Raw genomic sequence first — 19,991 nt, forward strand, 5'->3', positions numbered from 1 at the left:
TGAGTTAAATCGCTTACACTTAACAGAGCATTTCTACATATCGAAACAAGCGAATTTAAAAGAGGATTGGTGCATTTGAAAATAGACTTTGCAACATGAAAGGGACGATCAAGTGCTTGCATCTGTAAGACTGTAACTAGGTTCAACGAGGGCACCACGTTTCAGAGGCTTGGCATTGGCTCAACCAATCCCGAACATCAAAATAGAGCAAACCTCCTTCACAACTCCGACTAGATCCACATAAAGCTGAATGACCTCGAGGATCAGCACCAAACCTATTTGAATTGATTCATATCACACAGTATCTGAAAAATGAAGGGTTTCATTCACCGCATATTCAAAAAGCCCCGCGTTGAAACCTACGGCCTAGACCATGCCGTTCTCAATATCCAACTACCACCCCAAACAATGTGGATGAACATGGGCTACTGGGAAGTAAGCATTGAATTCCACTTTGACTTCAAGAACGTACTAAAACTCTCAGTCCACATCCGATTTCCCAGAGGCTTGTCGAGCCCTGCTTGATCAAGTCTTAGCAGCGGGTCTCTTGAAATCCCAGTCCAAGTCTGTACGGCTACTTGATGTTGGATGCGGGTGTGGTGATCAGTCACTCTACTTGACTGTCCTTCACAAGGACTTCGTAACCAAGCAACCAGCACCAGGTGGGGGTTCGGGATCAGCTTTCCAGGCTACACCGACATCCTCCCTCCCGCAATCCAGATCGCAACACGACCACATTCCACTGATCGATACATACATTGGTATCACACTCGAGCCTTCACAAGCAGCCCTAGCCAAATCCCGGCTACAGCAAAAACAGCAGGTCTCGAGTCAATCAACAAAAATATTCTGTGCCGACGCTGCCAATCCCGCAAGCTGGTCTGGAGAGCTCCAAACATCTGTAAAAGCTTTATCGACGGTCTCACATGATTCAAACACGGAGACATGGCTTCTGGCCCTCGATACAATCTACCACTTCCGCCCATCGCGTTGGCCAATTATCCGGTTCGCGCATGATACTCTACAAGCCTCATATATGGCATTTGATCTCGTTCTCGCGGATGATGTCTCATTCTTCCAAGCCCTTCTACTGCGCATTGTTTGCTGGGTCCTTGGGGCTCCATTTGGGAACATAGTCACACAAGAAGAGTATAAAGGCCTTCTTGTTGGTGTGGGGTATGAACCTTCTCAGATTGAGATGAGGGATATCTCGGACCATGTTTTTGGGGGGCTGTCAAAGTTTTTGGGTCGGAGGATTAAAGAGGCGGAACCCTTTGGGTTGAAGATGGGTAAATATCGGGGGGCTAGAGTTGTTTTCGATTGGTGGGCTAGGAGTAGGATTATTAGGGGGTATGTGGTTGTTGCGAGAAGGTCATGAAGGTATTCTGATTGGTAATTATCAGGTGATAGTATATGCAACCATCCATGTACAGTAATTATTGTATGTGCGATAATACACGTAAATAATCCTGCCTTTCAGCAGGAAGATTTCTCATCGCATCGCAACCCTAATCCACTCACGCAGCAGGCGAAGGACTCTGTGGGTTACGGAACACATTGTTAGGATCAATCTCTTCCTTAATCTTCTGCAGCCGGGGCAAGTTATCACCCCAGTACGCCTCCGGACCATCAGACAAACGAGGATCAACATATCCAGGGTAGGCAGCGTACGCCGCCTTATCACTCGTAGCGATATCATTCACACCATCCAAGAAATCAATTTGAGTCTGAGTCACATCCCCAAGCAGGTTAATAGTGTAGGTCTGCAACCAGATAAGCGCATCACGATGGGCATAAGAGGTAGCATCAGATGCAATCGTATTGGTATAACCACCCTCGAAATCGAAGATAAGGAACCAAAGTAACGTTCCCTGAGCAGTATTATCGACGTACTCAAAGAACTCGTCGATCGTCTCATTGCTCATTAGTGTCTCAGCAGTCATAGCCGTAGACTTTGAGTAGAAATGCGCTGGAATCCCACCTCCCAGTTCCAGTGCTACTTCTTCAGCCCATTCACTGACGAGTCCAAGCCAGGACTCGAATACGATTGCGCTGCCATTTGCACCGGGGAACTGGGAGCCAATGTCTAGTTCGTCATACTCTGCCTTCGTACCGAAATAGGTACCTGAGATAATCACGCTGTCGATGGCTAGTGTAAGCGTTGAGGCCAGTTTCCAGGTTAAATCTGGATTGGAGACGTAGGCTTGCCACTGTTTGAATAATGCGGCTCGCTCAGCGGTAGATCCGATTTTTATACTGAATTCGTATTGCACTGCTGTGCCGGGTTCAGGCTCTGTGCGGACCTTGAATTCGGTGACGATGCCGAAGCCTGAGGCTGCGCCTTTGATTGCCCAGAATACGTCTTGATTCTCAGTGTCGGATGCCTGGACAATACTGCCATTTGCGAGGACTACTTGCGCTTCTAGGACATGGTCTAGTGCCATACCGAACTGTCGTGCTGTTGGCCCTAGTCCGCCGATGGTGAAGTGGCCGCCCGCGCCAATCTGGGGCGATGTGCCGTGTGACATTGCTCGGCCTCCAGCGTCGTGGAGGCGTTTTGTCACGTCTGTCAAGAGTGTTCCACTTCCAATTGTTGCTTCCCAATTTGTGGTGTTCATCGAGAATTGTTGGAAGTTCTTCATGTCAATCGCGACGGCACCGTCGACTCCACCGAGGCCTAATGTCATCTGGTTAGTTTTCTTCGCCTGATTTTTATAAGGGGAATTGGTACGCACCATAGTTGCCGTAGCTGTGACCGCCACTCTTAGCCTGAACGGGATATCCATTGTTGGCAGCACACTTAACAATAGCTGAGACCTGTTCTGCGGTCGTTGGGAAAGCAACAGCTGCAGGAGTAACGGGATAGTCCAAATTGTAGACTTCCACATCTACAGCCTGATAAAGAAGATCACCAGCAAATGCAACTTTGCTCACAGCCTGCCGCAAGCAAGGCTTCAGATTATCGGCGTTTGCGACGGTAGCTGCTGCTAGAGCAAGCAGCAAAGTTCGAAGAGCCGCCATCTAGTATGATGCGGACCAATCAGGAGGGAGTCAATCAATTGTTGATGAATTCAAAATATCTTAGAAAGAGGAGTGGGGTGAGGAATGTTTATATGCGAATCCACGGAGTGGTGCCAGGGTTGTGGGGATTTATCTCCATCGACGAAAGCGTAAGCCACGGGTAGTCGGGCTTAGTGAATTTATTGTGGAGGTCACGAAGAGCTGAGCTGCCAATAGACCCGGATCTTTGTGGGTCTTTTTCGTTTAGTTGGAAAATTTGCCCAAGCCCCCCTGGTGGCATGGGCCAATGGAAAACTGGCAAACATGATCGGAAGTTCGTGGGAATAGCACTAAAATATGTGACTGTGAGCTAGTGATGCCGATCGATTGGGGGCCCATTCGGACTGCTCGGAATATTCATCTGCCTAATAATGACTGCTGATGGTTAACTACTCAGCAGGTCTTGAGTGAACACCTAAAATTGATATAGGTATTGCGAGGGACCGAAATTTTACACGCATTTTCGACGCGTTTTCATGTTGTAAATTTGGACCTGCGATCCTTTCTCCACTTAAGGAGACCCTGGGAAACCACCCAACCGCTCCTCCTAGTCACAGTTCTCAGTTTGTTGCTGTACATTTGTACTTATAAAGCACTGTTATGAAGAAGATAGACTGGGAATATAGTAAGGTGTGTCGATTTAAAACTGAACTATGAAAATCATCATTCATGGTCTTCTGCCACCCCTAATACGCAGACGCCATTTAAAATGACTCTGCTTCTCGTTGAAGAGATAAGAAACAATAATCGCTGAAAACATTATAAACAAAGAGTAGTTCTGAGATGTGATGACTCAGGATCTAAAAAGCAAAGATAACGTTTGTTTGTCATCTGTTGTCTCGGTTTTTCTTTTTTTTCTTTTTGTTCATTGCTTTACGCAATTGTGCCAACACCGTGCTTAGACTCGGAAGGACTTGAGGAGAGCTCGTTGCGTGATGCCAAGAAGCTCTTGAACATGTCGGAAATAGCCTTCTCGGACGCCTCGTTGCGCTCTTCGGTGCCGTTCTTCTCCATGATCAGACCACGAAGCCAATGGTTTTCCAGCTCAAGCTGAGAAACACGAGCCTCGAGAGCGCTGTTCTTCTCGTTGGTATCCTTGACAGTGCGCTCGAGAGCCTGCTCACGCATCTTCTTCTTCACACGGAAACGGGCACTAGCTGCTGTGTTCCGGCGACGCTTATCCTCCTCGGCGGCGTTGCCGGCGACCTCTTCAGTGGTAACCTGAGGCACCTTCTGGGTGTGCTTGCGCTTGGGACCAGAAGCAGCGGGAGTAACCGGAGACACGCTCTGAACAGGTGCGGGGGCCACATTCTGGGGCACTTGCACAGGAACAGCTGGAGCGGGGGCGGTGGTAGAAGGAACTGCCGAGAACGGCGCATTTTGCATGGGCACCGGAGCATTCACACTATTCAGGTCGGTCTGGAAATCAGTGATGTTTGCTAAACTTCCATCTGTATCGACCAATTAGCATTGAACTATGACATTAATGCATCGCGAATAGCCCGATTTCGGTGACTCGTAGTGGTTGGCCAAGGGTCCATCACGTGGTATGGCGTAAGAGCGGAGTAGATTCGCGTCTGATATAGCCAATTGCCAGTAATGCCAGGATCAGATCGGAGATGAGAAAGGCTCTTCAAGCGCCACTGCATGGTATTATCTGCAGGGCCCCGGAGAAAGAAACCGTCAGGGGTCCAATCTGAGTCCAGGTAGCTCATGGGCACATTCTCCATTCAGAAGGCGCCATATAGGGCAAAGGCCCGTGCAACGACCCCCCCAACTACCGTGCAGCAACCAGCAACCAGCCATGCCCCTCTTGAATCACCCATACACGCGTGGTGCAGGATGGTGCCATGAAGTGGCCCGATGAATGTATCAACCATGGACAGAACCCGGAACAATGCGATCCATGGGAATCGATCCCACATGAACACTTGTCCAACCACATCAAGGTAACCGATAGCAAGCGAAGTCAACGATCCAACTTACCGTTCAAAAAGTCCAAAAACTTCATATCCCCATTTTGTGTAGATTGGTCGATCTCGCCATGTGAAGTCTTCTCTACTGGGTCGAACGAAGGCAAGTCCAGATTGCCGAAGTTGTCGAAATCGAAGAATTCGGCGTTGGTGAACAGGGCCAATTCATCATCGACGTTGAAGGTGTTCTGCTGCTGTTGCTGCAGGGCCTGATCGTATGCGGATGGGATGGTATTCAGGTCGTCGAGATATTGCGAGAAGTTGGGAGCGCGGCGCCCATTGTATCCGGCCATGGTGAAGGCCTGTCAACTAGGTCGAGTGTTTCGAATGGAAGTGAGGTATTCAAGACCGTTTCGCGTGGACGGTCGTCGGACGTGACTCGGTCGCGCCGGATGCGGCTCGGTCGGGATCGTCAAATCGGTATTTGATGTCACCGCAGTGACGGTTTTATTTCGGTCGATTTATAAGCGCGTTTCTGAATATCACCGTTGTCGATTGTCGGTGATGGTGATACTGAAGAGAGGAAAGTGGGAAGGAGAGGGGATTTGGCTCCAGAATGGGGGCCACGAGTGGGTTTTTTCTTTGAGTTCAAAGTGGGGAGACAGAGGGGTGATGATTAATCCCCGAGTTCGCCTCTTGAATCATCCGTTCCATACTTTGGCTCGGATCTTACGGTTACTTAAGTTCCTTGAAACTACTCTGGTGACGAAGTGTAAGAATAAATCTGACATTGACATTCAATGGATTTGAACAAAGAGTACATGTGTTCATATTCTGATTTAATTCCCGTTGAGTGTGGAGCTGGAGCGATACCATATGGTTGAAACGATCGCACACAAAACGCCGCCGATGATCGGAGGCGAGCCCACTTTCAATCCACTGCCGGATCAGCTGCCCCGAATGGGGTAAATCAGTGAGAGCAGGCTTGCATTGTACTGTAGTAAACCGCTCACTCTCCACCTCACCTCCGCATTGTCACAATTGACGATTCTTGAGGTAATTTTGAGGCAATCAACGAGCACTCGGCCTGGGATTCCAGCGACAAACGCGGCTTCGAACCAAATGTTGGAAACCCAAGGCCTCGGGTCTGGCGGTGATTGGTAGGCCGAAGGTTTCCCTAGTTGTATTTGTAAGCTCCGGCGCAGCCACAACTGAATTTGGGACGGTTACAACGGAGGGTCATCCTGCCTTTCCCGTCGTTCCGCATTATTAATCCGGTTTGCCCTGCAGCTTTGGACAACGTATGTAGCTACGGCTCTCGCATTTTATGTGACTCGTATCATGTACAATCCCACCGTGCAGGAAAACAGTATATTGAAGAGCTGCACACCATTGCTTCTGAGCACGGACTCCACAACGGCCCGGCGGATTAGCGCGGGTTCTAAAGAAGGGATGAACGGTCTTCTCGAGCCAATATTGAGCATACGAGTCCAATCCTGTGTTATTCATGACTATCCATGGAAGGTACTGGATGATGACGGATCGGGGTTGGTTGTACATAAACAGGCCTCGGGAAAAAACTGGTTTCGGAGCTTCGGATGACCGATCTAGATTCTCTAGTGACGACAGACAGGGCATAGACTATCGGCATTTGAAAGTGTCATTGAGACTCCACATCGACCTCATATAGGACGGTCAGCCTGGCTCAATGGAGGAATTTCGAAAAGTTGGATCGGTTTTAAGCTTCTTTTCACCGTGGTTTGAACAATTCCCATTGTATATGTACATCGTAGAAGCATACCAAACCGAAAGTGGTAGCCGGAAAATCGACCCACCGACGCTCTATTTCTGGTAGCTTATCAGCACGTGACCTTTTGTTGATGCCTCGACGCCTCATATCAACGCGTAGAATCTAAATTGAAGAAAACAATGCGAGTAAACTAGCGCTGTCGACGCTCAACCATGCAATTATATTGAGCAGATACACCACGCTACCCTTCCAATTAGGTCGCCGATTTCCGCTGGTTATGGCGCGTCCAAAATCAGTTCGGGCGCCTACAACAGCCAGTCTCCCAAACAACCTCCGCATACCCTCAACTACATCGTCCTTGACAAAGACCTTGGGCAAGCTTTCCCGGCAAGCACTGCTTGATCTGGCTTTAACATGGCTCGATGATCAAAATAACGGATCCTTTCCCCCATATCTTCAACGCGAAGACAACAACAACCCCGACGATGAAGAAGCCCTACCCTACCCCGCGGCAGAAACCGTTGAAGAAGCCCGTCAGGCATACGAAGATCTCCAAGAGCGCAAAGGTGGCAAGCGTGAAGTCCTCGAAAGAATACTGGAAGGTGACTGGCGCCACGGAATCACGCTACGCCAACTCGCAATGGTTGATCTCCGCTACATGGATGACCACCCAGCAAGCCTGCGCTGGACAGCACTGGAACTAAGTCGCATAGACGCCCGACAAAAGAAATCCTCAGAAGACTGGTCCAGTAATATCCCACGCATCCAAGCTGCGACTTTCGTCAAAGCCCTGCAGCAGGAAATCGCTTCGCTGGTAAAGGCGCATTACCATTTGTCCCGCTCGTCCACACTCCCAATCACATTCCTACGCATACTCATCCTCGACTCACCTTATCAAACTCCCCGACAAACCCCTGAGGTCTTCGCCGACTCGTCTCGTGTTATCTATGTCGCCTTCCCCGATAGCTGTCCCTATATCTACACTTCCATTACGGCATCGTCTGGCTCGAAGACACCTGCGCCTTCTAGTTCTATCGCCACGGACCCGCGCAGTCTTCAGCGCTTGGTACGCGATGCCGTTCCCAGGGCTCTTTCACGGCCTCAGGAGCGATATACCGTTAAAGCTACTGCGTTAGCAGCAAAGAATCTACCCACTTTGTTAGCGCTGCGTGGTCCGGGTCGCTCGGCTGCGGCGAATGGTAGTTACAGTATTTTTGCTGATGCCGCTCTTGAAGGAAGTCCATTGGATCCTCGTCCGTCAAATACCGTTCCTGCGGAGGAACATATGCGTGCGGGACACAAACCTAGCAATTTTGATGATAAAGAGAATGGTAATGCGGACGAATCACAGGTGTCTGCGACTACGTCTAGAAAGCGTGTTTCTGGTACCATCGATCCGGCTACTTTATCGCCAACGTCCAAAAAACGGCGGTTGACTGTGGAATCCCGTTTTGGATCTGCTGGGTCATCGCTTACACCGGCACCGTTAGATCGTCTGGATGTCCGGCTTTTAGATTTGCCTGCTGGCATTGAGGATGACGGTGTGAATCGGTTGGCTGGGCCAGTTCCTCCTGTGTCACTTTCGTTCGCGGGGACCGATGTCATTGGTGGGATTCGGAAACTGGCTGAGTTGGGTGTGATTGATCCTGAGCGAATGCCATCCTGGATGACGGGTGAAGAAGCTGTGAGCATGGCTGTTGTTCGGAGAGGTCGACGAATCAAAAAAGCCGAGTGATTTTTCTGTTGTTTCCAAAATTTATATTGCATGGGTCGTGGCGTCTGGGTTTTGTTCTACGAGTTGAATTGCAGGTGGACCTTGTGCTATGATACCCATTTTGACTGGTTTGCCAGGCGAGGAATATATGCATGTCACTTTACCATCTTTATTTGATTGAAAAGCTTTTTTGACATCCTTGCAGTGACATTAGCATGTTGAAATAGCGTCAACTTTTTACTTGAAATGAATTCACATGATATGGGCATACGCATAAACCTTTCACTTGAAATACCTAGACTCGAACATATTCCTAAAGACGCAAACTTGAGTGTTCAAAAATTGGATTTGGCGTTTTTCTCTTCATTTTGCTATTTTTTCATGTATCGTTAATTTGCCTGGGTGGTGCTCCTTAACTCCTATATGCCTGTGGGTGAAATGGCGGCTAGTGAACCAGGTATACAAGTGCCATGAAATATAATATAACAAGGTATAATTGGTCTCGAGTATTGAGTCATAATGATCATAGGTAACTGGCAATGAAGGAATCCTGCACGATAAACCCCTATTCGCTTTCAAACAGAACAAATTCAAAACTCCCATGCTGCGCTGTTGATATCCATATGGAGAGCCAAGCGCCGCCGCAGGTGCAAGAAGTCCCGCTAACCTTGTCCAAGGCGCGTCAAGCTAGTATTAATAATTACCAGAATACTATTGCGGCCCATAGTAATACGATGGTCGGGCAGTTGAGAAAGGCGAGTATACGGAATAGTCTGTTCGGGATCATGAATGTTAGCAATTGCCAAGCGCATGGGTAGATTGGGGTGGGGATACAAAGGAGGACTCATACCGCGCTGAGTAGACAATCCGAACTGAGGCGCCACGTTGAGGTATCCGTCATCACCAACATTGCCGCTCTGTCGAATTGCCTCAATGTTGAGGTCGGGGGTGTCTTCTTTCCAGGTCGTGCGGCTGAAATTAGCACAGTCAGCCCAATCCACTGTCGAGTTCTTTTCAAGCAAGACTTACCAATACACACAGCGCACTCCGGCTCCGGACTTTTTAGTGGTAGCTGCCCACTGCGTAAAACAGGCCTTGTGGATATTGTTACCGCAGGCAGACTTGCACCAGACGATATCCTCGTAGGTTTTGAGCTCCATGAAGCAGATAGCACAGTCGCCTTCAATGGGCTTCCGCACGCCATCGGTGAGATCAATAGGTGCAGACTGAAGTCGATTCAGAGGAGAGCCTTGCCAGATTGTGCGGAGTTCCTAGATCATGGACAATGAGAATTCTGTCTGCATGCCAATTCATATCATGGAAGAGGACCTACCGAGGTCAAGAAAGCCAGCTGGTACTGGAGTTCTCCTGGGGCTTTCAGAGCATATACCAGGGCTGTGCAAGCCATTAGTAAGAATGAAATGTATGAATAATGACATGGAGATACAGAGTCTTCCAAAGACCGAGACATTCGAGGCTTACCGTAACAGATGTGCTTGCACTGGTTGCCACTCATTCCATCGGGACAGTCGCATGTCGGTTCCTTCCTGATGATGGTTTTGTAGATGTTGCCGGTTGACCCGACAATATCAAAAGAAATCTCGGGGTTTCCATTTACTTCAGTGAACTTGTGTCCCACAATGAACATTCTGAGTTATGTACTGTGAGCAAATGAATATTGAATGTGGTGGTTGAGATATACGAACCTCTGCAATCTAATGCGACGAATTCTTTCAAGGAAGGTCTGTGGAGCATGATCACGGTATCTTCTGGTCCGTCGCTCAACTCCATCTGAGCTTGATGATGCCTTGCTAGCTTTGGGTCCTGATGTTTGATTGCTGGTGTTCAATTTATCTTTGGCTGGTTTAACAGGTCTAGCAATGGGAGGACGACGGCGGGTTCGCTCGTTTCTCGTGCACGTATTAGGTCTTCTTAGAAAACCATCATTCAACTTTCGAACACGATTTCCAGGTGGTTTACGAGTGGCTCGCCTGCAGGCAGCCTGTTCCTGTTTGGCACGCTTTGCTGGGTCAGGGGATGGCATGTCCCATTTCCTGACTGCCCTTCGCATGATTGTCTTGATATCTGGCATTTTCGCAGGGTTTGGATAAGATTCACTCGATTTTAAGGTAAGGATCGCGCTGAAGATCCCAATGGCTAATATTTAGGTGAAAGCAAGAGTATTCAATAGCTTTGGTACACTTTTCAGATGTGAACTGGTCGAAGTGTGTGGGGGGGAGGCTGACGTCATTGGTATGAATGTTCAACCCCGATTGGATTCGAGCTCTGGATTATTCCAATGATATTAAAGAATGGAACGAAAGGAAGGAAAGGAAAGGAGAGAAGGCTTTGATGAGAAAAAGCACAAAGAAACAAATTATGACTTTGTATAGCAAACAAAAGAGCGTGATTCAACCCCAGATTGTTTGCACTGTTTGTTGCTTCCCGTTCGCTATCGCTATCGCGGCCACATGCAATCAACTTGACCTTATCATGACTTGTTGAGGATGGCCTAGATCACCGATTCCACTCTACTACTGATCTATGGCGCGTTCTCGAGCTGCGTCGGGTGCTGAGGCCCCAAAAGAGCCCCACGGGGTCTCTCTAAAAGGTGGGTAAGCTTGGTGGAGCACCGTTGCGGACAAAGCTGACGATAATCGTGGAATTCAGTATTACGGTAAAGCCCACAGTTATATGGGTGTTGCCACAGCGTGATGATTGACATCTCCTAGGCTCTCTCGACCTTCTCTTTCTTACCAATCCCCTTTACCCGCGGCCAATACCAAGATCTCCCCGAAGGCCTCACTAGGCTTCCCTTCTGTCGGTTTCGATGACCAATTTATAGTCACACCCATCGTGGGTTTATCCTCATACTTAGGCTGGTCCTGACTTGGCTAATGCAGATGTAGCTTACCCTTCCCCCGGCATTCGGTTCGGTCTACGTCGGAGAAACTTTTGCTTGCACGCTTAGCGCGAATAATGAAATTGACGGCGATGAATCCGGGCGGGTGGTGACATCAGTGCGCATTGTGGCTGAGATGCAAACCCCGTCATCCGTAGCACCTCTAGATCTTGAGCCATCGGACGATTCGGCGCACTCCAATGGCCTGCAAATCGGCGAGTCATTGCAAAAGATCGTTCGCTATGATCTCAAAGAAGAAGGAAATCACATTCTTGCCGTCAGTGTGAGCTATTCAGAGACCAGGATCGGCCAGGATTCACAAGCAGCCAGTGGCCGAGTGCGGACCTTCCGCAAACTATACCAATTTGTTGCGCAGCCATGCCTTAGCGTTCGGACCAAGGCATCGGAATTGCCGCCATTGGAAGTGAACAATAAATCGCTCGGCCCATATGGAAAAACACGTTTGGTCCGCTTTGCATTGGAGGCACAGCTGGAAAATGTGGGGGATGGAGCCGTCGTGGTCAAGGTAAGAAATCCCTCGGGCATAACTACGTCTTTCAATTGGGAGTCCAAGTCATAGCTTACGCACGCAACAGCAAACCCGATTGAATCCCAAACCACCGTTCAAATCTCAATCGCTAAACTGGGATGCTTTGGATGACTCGGCGTCGGTACCCCCGACGTTAAATCCGCGCGACGTGTTGCAGATTGCATTTTTAGTGGAGCAGGAAGAAGGTTGCCAGGAAGGCCTCGAAGCCCTCCAGAAGGATTTAAGGCGGGACGGCCGTGCTACTCTGGGCCAGTTGTCAATTGAATGGCGCGGCGCCATGGGGGACAAGGGGTTCCTGACCACCGGCAATCTCATGAGCCGGAAACGCACATGAAACACGGTGTGAGTTTGATGGAACGCTTCCGCTGTACGACGATGTGCTGGCCGAGTCCCCCGGTGCATCTAGCCGTTTTGGCTGCCGGGCACGAGTCAGCCATGAACAGGCGTGGGAACCTTGAAATTTGAACACGTACATACATTAAGTCCAATGAATCGGGATTTCATCGGGCATCCTTCTATACGGTCATTTCAGCCAGATGTGGATTCTGATTCGACTGTGGCCTATTGCTGTAAATAACAAAGCAGGGTTTAGTCGAAAACGCGTAGAGACATTGAATTCTAGAAGGTCGGTCAGGTACAAGGCTGAGGCGTACAAAGATTTGATTAGCCTAGGGCTATATGCCGAGCCGCATCCTACCGCAAGTCCCTGGCGCCACAAGCATGGGGCTCGGAAAGCGGCTTCGCCATGCAGCTTGTGTAGGAGTTCCACGGTCCAGACTCAGTGGATCTCCCATCATGAAAACTCCAATTCCAGTGAAGCCATACAAGGACCACTTTTCATATAGCTAGTCAATAGTCACAACCCATTCGACAAAGACTTGGGTATGTATACAGTAGTCTTGCCCAAGATCGGGCGTTCATGTATGAAGAGTCTAGACCCGTCACCTGATAAACGTGGATCCAGCCCACCGGGATTTTCAGCTCAGCTCCGCCTAGAGCGGGCACGAGCAATCTAGATGCAACCATGCTGTTTACCCAATAAATACCCGATAACTAACCTGGGTGATCAGGTGGAATACAAGACTTTTTTTTTTCCCCTTGTTGAGACCCGCTCTTAATTAAATCCCTAACTTATCAGCGGGCTGCATTGCCCACCGCTTCTTTTCCTGCAAGATTAAGTACGAAGGACAGGTGCAGGTTGGGATAACCTTGCCGTAGCCTGTCGCATGCATAGGTGCAAAAAGGGCTACTGGTGCATCAACACCCGACACGCTACACGTAAGGTTCTCCTGCATGGTGTTACGGAGGCGTTTTGGAACCGGGTGATAGGTCAAGAATGTGTATCTGTAGGACATAGGTAAGGGGGAGAATACCGTCTAGAATTCAGTAGGATTTTCGTCCGAAGTAACTGCTCGGGTGTACATGGTTATGCATACCTACGTACATGTGTGGACAGATGTAGTAACTTTAGGTTCGAATTTCCGGTACACTTACTGAAAATCCCAATGGAATTTCACACCCCTCAGTGAGGGCTCCACCTTTATTCCATATTTGGTAGGGATCGCTTCCCCCAGAGGCACAGGCCTCCACTTTCGTTGACTCCTGACTCAAGCTCAATTATGAAGTTCCTGGGAATGGGTTTAGAGTAATAGACATATTTAATAGTGGAATGGATACGTTGAAATACGTTTAGTTCATAGGAGGCGATCATCCTCTAGATTACCCTCCGATCCATGGATCGGACTATCTATGATTGAATGCATGGAATAAGTTATTGATATGCAGCCTTCAACCTGCGGAAGTCCCCGACAATTTGCCCTTTTTTTTTTCTTCTAGTCCCAAACCCCTTAGAAACTCCTGGAATATAGGCGACAACCCGGTGGGGAGTTGCCGTTGTAAGAATGAATGGCATCGTACCAATCCCACGCAATGGATCAGCGTTTCTAAACGCCATGTCTCACGGAGGAGCTCAATGTGACGTGACTAGGTCCCGCCCCCAAAAGTGATAACACTACCCTAACGAACTCTTCATACAGCTGATGAGATTGTCGTTTGACCGTTGAAGGATTTAAATTCCAGGGGTGCATTAGACTGGTGCGATATCGCTTGGCAAGGACCGAACTTATGCTGATGGAACCGTGGAACGGAGTCGGCCCCGGTGCTTTGGGTGAACGGTTGGATTCTGATGGAGAGAGTCCGAGCCAAGCGTGGGCAGATTGAGCTCCACTGAACCAAACAGCTAGGTGAATCGGTTGGTTGCATGTTCGGTGGAGACATTCGCGGAGGTTGCAAACCTAGGAGATTGGAAATTCATATTTATAGGGAATTGGGATATTTGCATTTATTTTTTTACTCCTCGTGCTCATAGCTAGGAATATATTGATTTTGTCAATCTTTTCCCCGATGGTCTGCAATCCCTTGAAACCGGCCAGTGACAGTGCAATGGCCTGCAGGATGCTCTCCCGTGTCAGACTCTTGTGCATCATGGCCGATCCCGTATGATAAACCCTAGGTACTGAATAGAACTCCAATATACTAAACCATGCTAAAAGTAAATGAATAAAGGTTGCCGAAAGGTGCTGAAGGTACTTTTGTCGATAGGGCTAATTAGTTATATAGTAATTCATCTCCATATCTTTATGACTTTTTTTTCTTTTGGATTCTAGTGGGGAAAAAGTTCGGGGCGTGCGTGTGCAGGAGCTAGAAAGTACTTGGTCTGTGCCGAACTAAACTGTATCCGCATTACCACTGAGTACGCAACCATCCGTAACTTATGAACTAAAGAGAGAGAAAAAAGAAATATCAGATAGTCAAAGAGTAGGAAAAAGAAAAGAAAAAAAGACGAACATTCCCCACATTCTTGCTGTTCTTTTTGTTTGTTCTTTTTTCTCTTTTTCTCTTTATGCGAATATCGTCATATTCATTCTCTCCTTTTTTTTTCTTCCCCGTCATCAATACATACACATACATCAAACCCACCCCAAAATTGATCTTCACTCCTAAACCCCTCGCCCCTCCTCCGTCCCCGAAATTCTCCCTCTTTACTCCCCAACTGTTCAAAAGTCCTCAATCGATCAGTCCGAATTCACCCTCGTTTTCTCGATAATCACACTCGCACCTTTCCTCCGCGGTTCCCCCGTCGCTTTCTCCCTCGCGCAGTTTTTTTCTATTGTCGGGCCTCTCCACACCCCTGATCGATAAACTTGGGGATTTTGCAGTCCATGTGGTGACAAGAGAGAGGGTATTCCGGTGGAACATTGACCAGGGTAATTGGTTTATTAAGACTGCACGATGTCTTCAACAAGCTCCCTCGAGGGCGCCCCTCTGGCCGATTACTTCTGGATTGCTGGTCTGGACGGATCCGAGGTCTTCGACACATATAGACGATTGGGCGAGGAATATCGTATCAATGGCGCTGCATCTCCGGGGCCGGCCCTCAGCGATGCCATCCAGGAAGATGCGGATGCCGAGGAAGAGGATCCCGCGGACGGTACTTCCCGGCCCGCCTCGACTTTGTACACGGGCTCGAGTGCGAGCCGTCGCGTTTCTCAGCAGCGGCTGTCTACTGTCTCTAGGGACTCGGGGCAGACCAATGGCGCCAGCAGCAACCGCAGTAGTATGACGGTTAAGGGCGCGTCGTCGCCGTTGCGTGCCTCCGCGCTGTTTTCTGAGGATTTCGATTTCGACCAAGCATTGGTTAAATTCGCGTCGGAGAGAGATACTTTTTTGACGGACTTGAATGTGAGCGCCGGCGCCATCACGCAGAATACTCGTCCGCGATCGCGGGTGCGGACTCAAAAGATTGTTTCGGATGATTCACCTCAAGGGTCGCCCGGTCTCCTTAGATCCGGTATCGGGAGTGTCCGACGACACATGGCTTTCCGGGATATGAACAGCATGAAAAGACAGCCGTCCATTGCTCGACATGGTAAGAGACCTCGGTTTGCCAGCAGCTCGGCGTGTGAGACTGGTACTCTGGTGCATTGCTAACAAAGAACCCGTCTGCAGCTTCGGTGCGAACGTCACGACGACTCAGTAATTATAACTCGGTTATCCCTGTGCCTCAACCTCTCGAATTTTCGCCCTCCATGCATCCATTAAAGCGCCGATTTGAACCCGTGCTCCTCGACCGATACCCCACCCGCAACATGTCCGAAGAGCTGAAGCAGCGGGGAAACTTCCCGGATTACGTACCTATGTTTGCCTTTCCGAATGATATCAATATCGTTTCTTCTGATGAAAGACCGCGATCGACTTGGCATGGATTTGCCATGACAACGGATAATGGGTCTAAGCTTCACGCAATTTGTGTGATCATCTGGATTCCTCTGAACTCTCAGGCAGCGGATGAGCTTGAAAAGCGCTGCGAGGAATGGCGCAAAGACAACATGACGGATGAGGAGAGGGAACTGGCTGCGAGTCTGGGAGAAAGGCTGGCCTCCGAGCGGGCGAAGCTGTCACAGCTTCTCGCCCAGCTACCGAATGTCCCTTCGGGCTCCGAATCCCGTGAGCAACTCGAGGATGAAATCAGTGCAGTCGAGGAGAAGATCGGTCTTATGACAGACCTCTTGCGTCCGGTTCGACATGGCGCAGCCTCGAAGATTGAGGGCCTCACGGATGGCGACACTGGGTTCTGGATTCCTCGATCATATGGTATCCTTGGCCGAGAGAGCACAATGACCAGTTTCTGGAAGGAATGGTTAAAAGCAATTGTTGTGCCAATGACGGAGAATTCCGTCCAGCGTGTTCCTCCTAGTTCACCCCGAATGGGTGTCTGGCAGCCGCTAGAACGCTATGTGATGAACCTTTGCACAGAGGCATTCTGTCCGGTGTCCTCGAAAACGCAGGTGGAGCTTGCAATTCGAGAGTTGCGGCTGTTCGCCCGCAAAGAGGCGCCCAATGAGCTTCCAGGATCACGCAATACTGATCTTTACGCCTTGTTCCGAACTCTGTCGGTTCCCAATATCATCATCCTCTTCGAGTATGCCCTCACGGAATCCCGTATCATTTTCTTGTCCTCACATACTTCGATGCTCTACCTTGCGACAAGAGCATTGGTTGACCTTTTGTTCCCGCTGCAATGGACTGGTGTACTCATTCCGGTGCTACCGGCACGTTTGATCCAAGCCATCGAAGCTCCGTGTCCCTACATCATCGGTATTGAGCGTCGCTATGAGAAGGTTGAATTACCAACCGATGACTTCGTCCTGGTGGATCTGGATGCCGACATGATTGAGAGCACTATTCGCCCCACCCCGCTGCCTCGTCACCAGCGCAGGAAACTGCTATCACTCCTACAACTGGCCGCTCCTCACCATAGCCGATGTGGTGTTCCAACAGGACCTCCAGCATACGCGATTGAAACCTACCCCTGGGACTCTTTCTTGACAGAAACCCCCGCCACCTACAACTCCAAAGCCCCGGCGACCAACCTTGCCAAATACGTGGCCCTCAATTCCAGCGCATTCGGCTCCGCAGCCGTGGTCCCCAACTCTTATCACCCACCAATCTTCAATACTTTCCTTCACGCGCGTCATGAGCAAGCGTCTTCTCGCGGCTATTCTTCGAAGAGCTCTGATCGTCCTAGCACCAGTGCGGGCTCCAGAGTTGCTACCTCCCCACCCTCTCCACGAGAGAGCTCTCCAACCTCGGGCCACTTCCCTCCACCCCCTCCTACCCCTTCTTCACGGAATGATTCTGGTATGGCTCTGCAAGCGTCATTGCGGGAGAAGCGCTCGGGTCACTTCGATGCTGCGTCTCGCAGAAGCTCCTCGTTTGGCATGAACCGGCGCCCAAGTGCTCCATTCCTAGGACATACTTCTAACTTGTCAGTCACGACTCTGAATACGGAGCATGGCACCGGATCCACTTATGCCCCCTCGGTGTACGCTCAATCCACCATCGCCGCGTCCACCATTGTCCCGCAGGCTACCGTTCAACCCGTGGGCAATTCGGAGGGGACTTGCTGGATTGAAGGCCACTTGTTCCAGATCCAGCCATTTGACGAGAAGATGGTATGTGCTATCTGCGACGAGCGAGCCGACGAAGGAATGTATAAATGTTCTTCATGCAAGATGGTCGTCCACAACCGCTGTGCTTCTCAGGTCTGCCTAGTGTGCGATGCAGCTTTCCATGCTGATCAAATTCGTGCTGCATTTGTGAGATGTTTCGCCAGTTTATTCTATACTTACAAGAAATATCTTGTTCCTTCCAGTGGTGACAAGAAGAAAGCTGGCATGTTTTACAATTTTAATATGGATGCCTTCATGAAGAGTCTTCCAAATGAGCATGCTGAGTATATTGCTGTTCTTCAGCAGACTCAAGGTAAGCAATGATGACTTTCCATCCAATCCAGTGACAGTAGCTCATCATCTCCTTAGGATTCAACGAGTTTATCAGTGAGCGCGAACGAACAAATCCCAAGACTAAGGATTCGAAAATGGCTCTGTTCGATGAAATTGTCCTATCCAAGCGCAACCGCGGCCGAACATCATTATTCTCTGGTCGTTCCACTACCGACTTCTTATCTGATACCTCCAACCATCTATGGCGGACTGCGAATGCAACCTTCTTTGCCCCCAGCCGCAGCCAGCAGAATCTCTCACAAGATTACAGTCGCATCAGCACCCGAGGTGAGTAGCCTGGCTAAGATGTCCATTCGATCTATGAGCTAACAACCTCTACAGCACCGGCAAAATTAGACACAAGTCTAATGACAGAGCCCCGCATGATTCACGGGGCCCCTCGGGTTTCTAAGACGGCGAATACTGCCCGTAGGAAGCCGCTACCTAAGCTCATGAATGGATTGGCCATTACCCCGTCCAGTTAATTGGTGTGAATTCTCAGAGATCGCCCGGACATACCTGTAGCCGCGTGGGCCCCTCCTGCACCTCCTCCAACCTGGCCTCTGTTGCCTGAAACAAATCATTCCGGCCTTTGGCTCGGACTCAACTTTCCCGAGTGTGAGTCTCGCCCGTGTGTGCCCAAGAGATTGGCAATGCATGGGTGGTACCAATCATCCCTAGATGGTGCAACCCGGGAAAGACAGACCGCTGGCCGGGCTGAACCTCTTCACCCTTTTCTCGAATCTCGTTTGAGCCAGCTTCACTATCCCTGTCTTTTTTCCTTTTTGTTCCTCTTGCAGGCTTTCTGCAGGACCACGCCGAATTACATCGATGACCTTGCGCTTGGTATTGGTCACCACTCGATCAAACCTTGAATCTTATCTCCCACATCCATGCTCTGGCTCGATTGCCCCCGGGGGCTACCACCTTGTTTTGTTGATAGAACATATTTTATTCCCCCAGTCACCTTTTCTCGTACATAGTGTTTCTTGGCTTGATGCCGGTGGATTGAACAAAAAAGGCGAAATTAAGTCTGGTTTTATTATTGCGCGATACATCTTTTGATTTGGGCAGATTTCTTCCTACGTGTCGTTTTTTTTTTTTTTTTGTTAATGTTTTTCTTCCAATACCCCCTTGGTTCGGTTGGTATTTTCCCCTCGTTTCTATTTGAAGCACTGTGGGTGGCGAATATCTTTGTCCATTTCTCAATTGTTTTATGATGCATTGACCCTGGTCCACATCATGGTCACATCGGATTTCGACACTAAGGATGAAGTGAACGCCGTGTTTGAATGTTTAATGATGTACTTGACCTGTGAATATGAAGTGGACTCTGAATTGACCAGGTACTGCTATGTGAAGTCCTGTCGTGTTAGTTTCAGGGCTGCTGTACTGTAGGCTTACCCGAGGCTCTCGCCTAAATATAATAAGTGACCGGCAGCCATAGAATATTAGGCAATTTGTAGCCTGTTGGAATCTCTCCTATAGGCTATCGGTCGTCTAATTTAGGCAGTTGTTTGAGTGACCACTAAGCACCAAGCATTCAGGGTCAATTTCCGTTCCATATTTTCTTCAGTCAATAACCCCGTCATTGGCTCCACATAGAAGGATCTCTTTTGTAGGCGGAGATTTTCCCCGTATCAGATTGTAGACGTGTCTCCTGCCCTACCCGAGGAACCGTGCCAAGAATTATGCATATTTAGAAGTTAGGCCCGGGAGTACTTAAACCTCGGAATCTAATTATTTCCTGCGAGGGAA

The 19,991-nt window shown here is 49.2% G+C and overlaps 7 protein-coding genes across 7 annotated transcripts; 4 read left to right on the forward strand and 3 right to left on the reverse strand.

Annotated features, from left to right (window-relative positions):
* Window positions 1-312: 312 nt before the first annotated feature.
* On the forward strand, window positions 313-1,378 carry N7484_008647 (uncharacterized protein; the record flags this gene model as incomplete). Its single annotated transcript, XM_057119034.1, has 2 exons — window positions 313-435; window positions 485-1,378. 2 exons carry the CDS (start codon window positions 313-315, stop codon window positions 1,376-1,378), a joined length of 1,017 nt encoding a protein of 338 aa, XP_056968589.1.
* A 139-nt stretch (window positions 1,379-1,517) lies between these two features.
* On the reverse strand, window positions 1,518-3,021 carry N7484_008648 (FAD-binding oxidoreductase; the record flags this gene model as incomplete). Its single annotated transcript, XM_057119035.1, has 2 exons — window positions 1,518-2,677; window positions 2,736-3,021. The coding sequence occupies 2 exons, from the start codon at window positions 3,019-3,021 to the stop codon at window positions 1,518-1,520; spliced, it is 1,446 nt and encodes a 481-aa protein (XP_056968590.1).
* A 912-nt stretch (window positions 3,022-3,933) lies between these two features.
* Window positions 3,934-5,326, reverse strand: N7484_008649 (putative bZIP transcription factor (MetR); the record flags this gene model as incomplete). Its single annotated transcript, XM_057119036.1, has 2 exons — window positions 3,934-4,511; window positions 5,047-5,326. 2 exons carry the CDS (start codon window positions 5,324-5,326, stop codon window positions 3,934-3,936), a joined length of 858 nt encoding a protein of 285 aa, XP_056968591.1.
* A 1,674-nt stretch (window positions 5,327-7,000) lies between these two features.
* N7484_008650 (CENP-N/CHL4 family protein) lies at window positions 7,001-8,458 on the forward strand (the record flags this gene model as incomplete). The annotated part of the gene is made up of 1 exon (XM_057119037.1): window positions 7,001-8,458. The coding sequence occupies one exon, from the start codon at window positions 7,001-7,003 to the stop codon at window positions 8,456-8,458; it is 1,458 nt and encodes a 485-aa protein (XP_056968592.1).
* A 690-nt stretch (window positions 8,459-9,148) lies between these two features.
* On the reverse strand, window positions 9,149-10,085 carry N7484_008651 (uncharacterized protein; the record flags this gene model as incomplete). The annotated part of the gene is made up of 5 exons (XM_057119038.1): window positions 9,149-9,210; window positions 9,288-9,409; window positions 9,467-9,708; window positions 9,771-9,832; window positions 9,920-10,085. The coding sequence occupies 5 exons, from the start codon at window positions 10,083-10,085 to the stop codon at window positions 9,149-9,151; spliced, it is 654 nt and encodes a 217-aa protein (XP_056968593.1).
* An 896-nt stretch (window positions 10,086-10,981) lies between these two features.
* N7484_008652 (trafficking protein particle complex subunit 13) lies at window positions 10,982-12,223 on the forward strand (the record flags this gene model as incomplete). Its single annotated transcript, XM_057119039.1, has 4 exons — window positions 10,982-11,052; window positions 11,170-11,293; window positions 11,347-11,865; window positions 11,936-12,223. 4 exons carry the CDS (start codon window positions 10,982-10,984, stop codon window positions 12,221-12,223), a joined length of 1,002 nt encoding a protein of 333 aa, XP_056968594.1.
* Window positions 12,224-15,180: 2,957 nt separating this feature from the next.
* On the forward strand, window positions 15,181-18,718 carry N7484_008653 (dDENN domain protein; the record flags this gene model as incomplete). Its single annotated transcript, XM_057119040.1, has 4 exons — window positions 15,181-15,817; window positions 15,898-18,213; window positions 18,270-18,521; window positions 18,576-18,718. The coding sequence occupies 4 exons, from the start codon at window positions 15,181-15,183 to the stop codon at window positions 18,716-18,718; spliced, it is 3,348 nt and encodes a 1,115-aa protein (XP_056968595.1).
* Between the last annotated feature and the right edge of the window lie 1,273 nt (window positions 18,719-19,991).

Source organism: Penicillium longicatenatum, assembly GCF_028827895.1.
Source record: "Penicillium longicatenatum strain IBT 33135 chromosome Unknown contig_6_segment0_segment0, whole genome shotgun sequence".
Classification (NCBI taxonomy): Eukaryota; Fungi; Ascomycota; class Eurotiomycetes; order Eurotiales; family Aspergillaceae; genus Penicillium; species Penicillium longicatenatum.